At 37.0% G+C, this 8,360-nt stretch overlaps 1 protein-coding gene across 1 annotated transcript in view; it reads right to left on the bottom strand.

Annotated features, from left to right (window-relative positions):
• Positions 1 to 60: 60 nt before the first annotated feature.
• Ppp4r3b (protein phosphatase 4, regulatory subunit 3B) overlaps positions 61 to 8,360 on the bottom strand; it is a 48,006-nt gene continuing 39,706 nt past the window's right edge. Inside the window, exons 15-16 of the mRNA NM_001108367.1 lie at positions 6,512 to 6,714; positions 61 to 2,360 (exon numbers count right to left, since the gene is read on the bottom strand). Coding sequence (NP_001101837.1) covers positions 2,265 to 2,360; positions 6,512 to 6,714 — 299 coding nt within the window. The 3' untranslated portion in view covers positions 61 to 2,264. The remainder of the gene's footprint in view (positions 2,361 to 6,511; positions 6,715 to 8,360) is intronic.

The raw sequence follows: 8,360 nt of genomic DNA, 5'->3' as shown, positions 1-8,360 counted from the left end.
CCTTTCACCTGCAGAAAAACCAGTGATTAAAACACGTGAATCTGTTTCACATAACTTTTTATTAAAAATAGTTTTTTATTAGGTACATGTTTACAGATATTTTTAGGACCTAAGGCATACAAATGTGTGATCTGGCTTGAACTAGCTGAGTGGAGATAATGCTGTAAGCACCCCAGCCTGCATGAGGGTCGTCACTGAGGACAGCAGCTACTGTGGAATCTTCCTAGTTGTGCCTTCCAAGGATCCTTTCATCATGTGGGTGAGCATAAGCATTACACAACTGTTGCCCTTGGACTTTAAGAATATTTCTGCTGTAAGAAACACTTCCCATAATAATGACTTAAGAGTCTGAAGTTCCTCAGAAAGGAAAATTAAAAGGAAGTCTTTATATGGTACAGTACTTTAGTTATATGATAAAAGAGTTAACAGAACAGTTTATAGGTCAGGACTGCTTAGATTCTAAGCACGAAGATGGTAGAGGCTTGATAAAACTGGCTTGAAAGAATGCCTACTCACACAGTAGCGTATTGATGTTGGTTGAACGTATCCCAGTTCACTTGTGATACAAGATGAAGGCTTGTATGTGCACCTTGTATGTGTTCAGAGGTGAGAATGGCTTTATGCTGTTAGGTTTGCTTAAGGTTTACCTCTTGTAGGTGATATTTAAAGTATGGTTGCCTTACATTTAAGACTTTCTGATCTAGTGGCTTATAACAAATCTTTATGGATTTTATAAGTCTTTAAAAGACAATGTAAACTGGACATATCTCAAAAATAGTTCACTTATTTTACACAAAACAAACAGAAGCCTCAATCATGGAATTATAGGGTCACATTTTAATTCCTGAATTTTACAGTTTAGCAGTAATATCACCACATGTATACAAATGGTGTAAAACAAGTACAGTGGTATTTTTAATACAAAATAAACATCTGTTTTATGGAAAAACTATACTTCATATCTACACAGACAGCCCATCTTTTCCAAACAATAGCCAAAATTAAAATTAACTCCAAAATCTCCAACACAGGAAACTGCTTTTAAGCTATTCCAGGAAAAATGGACCCATAACAATATAGAGTTGATCTAAAGACTGGAGCTGGAATTACTATTTTTAGATTCTTTTTTTCTCAATTCATTAAATTGTAGTTTGGGGTCATTTTTCTCATCTTAGCAATGATCTTAGATCACAGATGAGCGAACTAACATTAAAATATTTACAATTAACTTCTTGTTCTAAAAATAAAAGCTCCTAATAGTTTGCCTCAATTATTTTAAGTTCATTTACGTACATGGAATGTGCTTTTTAAATCTCTTAAAAAAGCAGCTTTCACATTACCCCCTTGTCTGTGGAAAAGCTCCCTGGGCTGCATGTGACTGATACTTAAGTAACTTCTGGGCTCAAATGAGTTGTAGATAGTAAGTGCCACTTACTATCATTCTTTGTTGGTCTTTTTGTATTTATCAGCAGCTCTGAGAAGACCCAGATCTAACTTTACTGAGAGCAGAAAATGACTATACTGGAAACCCCCCTGTTCTAGCTACTCCCAAGTTGGTGAAGAAGACCAATTCAGAATAGTGTGACCGCACTTCTTGGCTGCTGTTACCTTTAAAAATGCTGACTTTAAAGTTCTATAAGAATACTATCCATTTGGAACCCAGCTCCCCGCCCCCTTTCTTTTTTTTTCAATGCATTAGAAGTTCTTGGTGTACAGAAATTGGTATGTGCTTAGGGTGTATGTCCTGTCAAATACCAAAGCTAACTTCTATGAAATCTTTAAAGAAATGGTCCCAACAACGTAACTTCATTTCTGATGATAGTTCAATTTGTTTTACATAAAAATGTCTTTAAAAAAAGAGGCAACTGATTAAAACAGCATGGCCAGCACCATTATACAAGCAATGTTATTGGGTACTGAAGTCCCACAGTTTTCTCTAGGTTGGATCCCGGGAATAACACTGCATTAAATCAACCCTTCTTCACCCAAACCTGAGACTTTCCTTGCTGGGAAGCTTTCACTCAGGTTCTAATTATCATTCTTGTTTTTTGGACAGCCTAAAAGGCAAAACTTTTAATTACGAGGAATTAAGTTCTTGGGAAGCCTGGTTCTTACACAACTACACTTTCCTACCTGGCAACTGAGAGTCTCTGCTACTCTGTGTGTTAAGTTCCATAAGAAAGCTTTCCCATTCAGACTGGAGCTCGGTGAGCAGCTGCAGCGTTTCAGTAAGACCATGTGTTGGGAATCCCTCAGCAAGTGTTCTATGAGCCAAGGCGAGGTCTTTTTCTGGGGGATGATTCTTCTTCCTCATCTTCCTCTTCATCATCTGGATAGTCCACTAAGCCAACCAAACTTCCCTATTGAAGAATGAAAAACATTTTAACACACAAAAAGGGGAAACAAACAAACAAACAAACAAACAGATGAACCTGAAAACAGCATGGTACAAATATCATCAGTAAGACATTAATTAGAAGCCATGTTTCTAGGTAGCATATCTGACATTAAGACAGGATACTGAATTTCAGAAAGGATTTGCTTAAATTATGAACCATTTACTCAGGACAGTCTCACCCTCAGCTCTTCTGTTGTTTCTTGGTTAAAAACAAAAGAAACTTCAGAATTCAATTTAACAAAATGTCTTTCCCCCTCAACTTCAAACAGTAGGACCAACACCAGCTGGAAGATGGCCACCATGACTAATTTTTTTTAAACATGAATTTATTTCATTATAAAGTATACACTATTTTCTTCATTCTGTCTCTAAAGAATAATTCAAGTGCCTGAAGACAGATAATAAAAATGGTTTCTAAAAGCCAGTATTTAAATAAGGATGAGGTAATTCAGGGCCTGGCCTTTTATGAGTAACACACTCCTTCCCCTTTGAAATCCTAGGAAAGCTTTGTGAACTCTGAAGAAAATGGCAGGTATCCTCAGGATTGACTCATTTTGAAGCAAAGCTTATGCATGCCCTACACGTTAAAGGTTTATTTTAAACCTCTTGTATCTCAAGAAGCTAAACGAATACAATCTCAGTAACTTGTTCTTTCTACCCAGTGGTTCCATATGTAAACAAATACCTGGAGTAACATCATCTGTCAGACAGGGACTGAACATCTAGAAGCAGTTATCAGTCTGTGAACTAAAGAAGGGATATATTTGGAAAATTCCTAATTCTTGTTTGCTAAATCATGCATGTTAAGGTGAAATCAGCATTAGGTTTAAGTGTTAGGACATACTGAGTCCATTGTCTGATTTCAGTTTCAAAGTGATTATGTTCTGTATGGAAGAATCTGCAGTGATTGAAGCAGTTTGAAGTCTGATAATACATTTATTTTACTGTCTCCTTAAATTATCTAAAATGAAAGTAAATTAAAAAGGTACAGATCTATAAGGGAAATGAGAAGAAAAATAGAAGGTGAAAACTGCCAAATCATTTAGCAAGGCAACTCACGATTGGAAGAGATCAAGAATGGAAAATACATTCTAGTGGATAAAGAAATGCAAACCAGAACACAGCAGGTAGTGAAGACATCAAAATACTGAGGAAAAGAGGAAAACAAGACTCTCCATTGCCAGGAAATCCTCATTCCTCTGTCATCATGAAATGATGAATGATATGAATTGCAAAAGAGAAAAAGGCTGGCACTTAAGACAAAGAGTAAGAGTTGAAACTTAACAGATACTGTTCTCCTATAACCGCAAACCTCCCCTCAGAACACAGTACTTCCCAGACGTAACAGACTAGTTATACTAGTAACACCACAGTGAGGCCAAGGGCGGATGCTGCTGGGAGTAGGTGGTCCTGAAGATGAGTGGGAAGGAATGAAGCACAGACTGCTCTGTCTAAGCAAGTCACTGCTTTAAGTGCACAATTAAGTCAGCCCCTGCAGTGCACACTTCAGTATTCCTAGTGTACATTGTTATATACTCTATCTCCTAATTCTGTAACATTATCTTTCTCCCCAGAAAAGTCCCTAATCGATTAACTGCCTTTCCCCATAACTCCCTCTTTCTAGAGTACAGGCAAGCACTGATCTACTTGCTGTCCACTCCCTGCGGCTGCTGAAGGAACTGTTTCTCTTTGGCAGTTTATGTAACACACACTGTGGTTTGCTAATATACGTCCTAACACTGATGACTTCCTCCCTCCTTTCCTGCCTACTAGCACTGTTTGCACAACTCATGAGTTTGCAGACATTTGTGTGGTCCCACGTTTCTGCCATTATGAATAATGCTATCATCAATCACATAGTACTTTTTCAAGTCAATATATGTTTCAATGTTTCTCTGAGACAGGATTGATGTGTAAGCCATGCTGGTCTTGAACTCACAATTTGATCTTAGCCTTCAGAATGCTGGCGATGTATAGCTTGTTTCAATTTTCATTAGTGTAGACATAGGAATGAAAACTGCTCGATGGGTCCTATAGTTAATGTGGTTAGCCTTGGGAGGGAGTAGGAACTGGGTCTAATAGGCTGTATTCCAAAAATACTATTTCATATTAATTCCCTACGAGCAATGACTAACAGGATTGCAATTTCTCCATATCCTAGACAACATTTGTCCATTAAAAAAATTATAGCCACTCACTCTAGTGGCTATGAATTGTTCTTGTTGTGTCCAGCATGGGTCATGTGCAGTGTCTGGTGAGGAGAGTTGGTCCTGCATCCTAGTTTGTTCTAAGTCAGAGACTCCATGGCTCCTCCATCTTGTGTACAAGGGCTTGGGTAATAGACACAAGCCCTTATGTGGGTTCCTGGGGTTCTGAACACAGGTCTTCACACTTAAACAGCAAATGCTTCATCCACAGAACCATCTCCTCAGCTCTTTACTGTGATTTTGATTTGTGTTTGTCTAAGTAATGGTGTCAATCATTTACCATGTGCTTATTTAGGCTATTAATAATATTTAGTTTCTTTGGAGAAATGTCTATCTGTGTCCTTGGGGTAGTACTCCTTGATATGCTCTGGACTCCACTTGTTAGGGTTTGCAACGCAGGACCCTATGTGGTAGTTTATTTATTTTTAATTTTATACTAATATTTCTTATCATCATGCTATCTTGTTTTTTTCCTTTTGTCATTTATGCCTTAGGTGTTATAGCCACCCAATTCAAGGTCATACATATTTATTCCTGTTTTCTAAGAGCTTTATATCCATGTTTAGGTCTTTAGAAGTTCTATATCAAATGAGTCCAGCATCTCTCTTACGTGTGGTTATCCAATATGTATTTGTTGAATACAATCTTTTTAAAAATTTTTAACCAGTTATTTTATGTACACAGGTAAACTACATTGTTTGGCTGTGTGAGGGTGTCAGATACTCTGGAATAGGAATTAGTCAGTTGTGAGCTGCTGTGTGGGTGCTAGGAATCGAACGTGGGTCTTGTGGAAGAGCAGCCAGTGCTCTTAGCCAGAGCTATCCCTCTCTCTATCTCTGAGAAGAATTTGTTATTGAAATATCTCATACTGTTTTTTTTTTTTTTTAATTTGCAACCCTCCCTTCTCAACTTCGGAAATTTGTGAAAACTTTAGGACTCATGATACTCATGATTCTTATGACACTTGCCGCCTCCTGAACAGCATGAACTGCAGAAAGCAGGTAATCACACCCAGCTTTTGTGGTATATTTTCTTGTTTTGAAACAAGATGACAAATTACTATGCAGCACAGACTCTCAACTGCTGGGATTATAGGCATATATAACCCATGCCTGGCTAGGTTCATTTTTAAAAATATGAATGAAAATTCAATGATCACCATAAAAAGTAAAGGATCAAAACAAATGACTAAATTAACTTTATAAGAGGACTTTTTATTTCCTTTCTGCAAGACTACATTATAACCAAGTGTAGTTTTAAGCACGCAAAGACTCTCTAATAGGAGATTAGTAATTTTGGTTGTTTCACTAAATGTGTTAAGCAGTATCTTACAATCATGGTTAAATAACAGCAACATTTTGTCTTGTTCATGATTAGGTGTGAATAATCCTAATATTTTTTAAATATAAAACTAACTTTTGGTGTTAGACATATTCCTAATATTTCTTAAATAAAAAACTAACTTTTGGTGTTAGACAGGTAGCATGTTAAGAAGTTATCCATTTGCTCCTATTTTACTGAGCATTTGCTTTTGGAATAGGGTAATAAATGCACATTCTACATGGACTTACACATATCTCTGAAATGATGTATGTGTATTCATTTTGCTGTGATACTTAGAACTGCAACAGATTGTGAATTTCAATAATTGACTCACATATAGCTAAATAAAATGGCCAACAGTGCTTTAATGAAAGTCCTAACAAAAGAAAAAATGTTTATCTTAAAATTTCCATAATATGCAAGGTAAACCTCAAGTGTTTGAATGCAATGTTGGGAGTCAGGTTCTGGTAACAATACAACCTTTTCAGTCTTTGAAACTTTTATCTAAATTATCTTCAGCACACACAGAGTAGTTTTAAAGATAAAAAAGGGAGAGTTTGTGTGGCGTTCTTATTTCACATACCTTAGTGGCTGTCACTGATGTAGCCAAGTTTGTAGTTTTGGAAGAGGACCCATTAGAACTTGCTGGTGTTGTCTGAGCCACTACAGACTTACTGTTTGTACTGTTTGTTCCATTAGCAGCACTGGGGGAATGGGAGAAAGTAAATTTGAAGCCACCAGAAGATGTCCTTTTGGGAAGGTTTTCCTTGTCTTCACTTTCTTTTGCTGAAGCAAAAGTAAAATGAGCCACATTAAATTATTGCTAAATCAAAGCTTTTGTCAGAAGCTTTTGACAACATAAAACTTTGCCTTTGTTTTCTAAAAGTTGTGAGAGAAGTACATGTTCTCTCTGGTCAGACTCCAGTGCCTCAATGAACAGAACCAACCATCCTACAGTAGACGGTTTCCAGTGTTTGCTTGGAAAGAAGCTCTTAGCAGTCTGATTTTTGTTACTGTCTTCCACTCACTGACTCCCTTTGAAAACTCTTCCTTCACAAGTCACCATTACAAATACCTAAAGACAACTCTTAAGTATCCTAGTCATTTACTCCCAAAAAACTCCCAAGTTCCTTTACTTGATTAGTTTATAGCTTAAGTGTTCAAACTCCTTTAAAGTCTGGTTAATTTTATTTTGACATTTTCTAACAGCATGTATACAACATGTATACATTAGTGGATGCAATACTTAAGCATGGCCTTTGTTTCTTTTGACAATAATACTGAAGGCAACATCTCTACTGACCGAAGAAAAAAAAGAACTTGTCTATTAAACAGCACCTATTCTGGGATGGGGACGGATAGCGCAGTGGTAGAGTGCTAGCCAGGCATTCTGAAGGCCCTGGGTTCAAAGAGGTAGCATTTATACAAATAAAAAGTAAATAATGTTCCTTAGGATACCACTATGCTCTTTGTTAGCCTTGAGTGGTACTCATGGAATTAATGAATAGGAAATGAGTTAGTAGAGAATGGCTGAAAGAAAATGTATTAAGTCACCTGAATGAATTTCTAAGAAAAAGGCCTGAAGAATAATAAGTCAGATCCAAGAGATAATTTTGCCTTCCAACATATACATTTCTATTAAATATTCAAATAGTATTTACAGGCCAGTATTCTATTTTTGTTTGTTTTTCTGGAGCTGAGGACCGAACCCAGGGCCTACTGAGCTAAATTCCCAACCCCACAGGCCAGTATTCTTTAGGCATAAAATTACAGTGCTATCTCTTGAAAGATACTAGCTATTATCTTAGTCCTACATAAGTAGGAATACTTATTCCTACCCCCTTTGAAGCAATGTCTAATATATCTCAGACTGGTCCCAAACTTTGTCTGTAGCTGGGGATCACCTTTTAAGCTGTGGGTCACGAGAAGGCACCACCATGCCTGGGTTTGTTTTGCCTTTTATGGAGACAGGGTCTTCCTATGTAGCATGGCCTAACCTCAAGCTCATAGTGCTTCTACTGCCTCATGCAAGAATGCTGGGATTACAGGTGCTGCCAACACTCCCCGGTTCTATCTTTACGCAACTTTAAGAAATAGCTGAAGTTTCAAAGAGGAAAATTACTTCTTTGAGTTTATTTTGCTCAGGCTGTAAATATGAGAGGTAGAGTGTTCTAAGCTTATATAATTATAGTCCAGTTAATTAATTATAGAAACTCTGAAAAAATTTAATTATAATAGAAATCCTCAATGAAATTTTACTAAAGAAACAAAGTCAGGCTGGATTTGTTCAGAAGTTGTAGTCTACAACAAATTTCTAAACAGTGGTCAGGGGTGGTGGCACACACTGTATCCACAGCATTTGAGAAGCTGAGGTTGGGTGACTGAGTTCTAGGCCAGAATAAGGTCACATATTGAGAACTTGTTTTAAATAT

The sequence above is a fragment of the Rattus norvegicus genome, chromosome 14 (genome assembly GCF_036323735.1).
Source record: "Rattus norvegicus strain BN/NHsdMcwi chromosome 14, GRCr8, whole genome shotgun sequence".
Classification (NCBI taxonomy): domain Eukaryota; kingdom Metazoa; phylum Chordata; class Mammalia; order Rodentia; family Muridae; genus Rattus; species Rattus norvegicus.
Note: the sequence above shows the minus strand (reverse complement) of the source record. Positions and strands in the feature narration are given on the sequence as shown.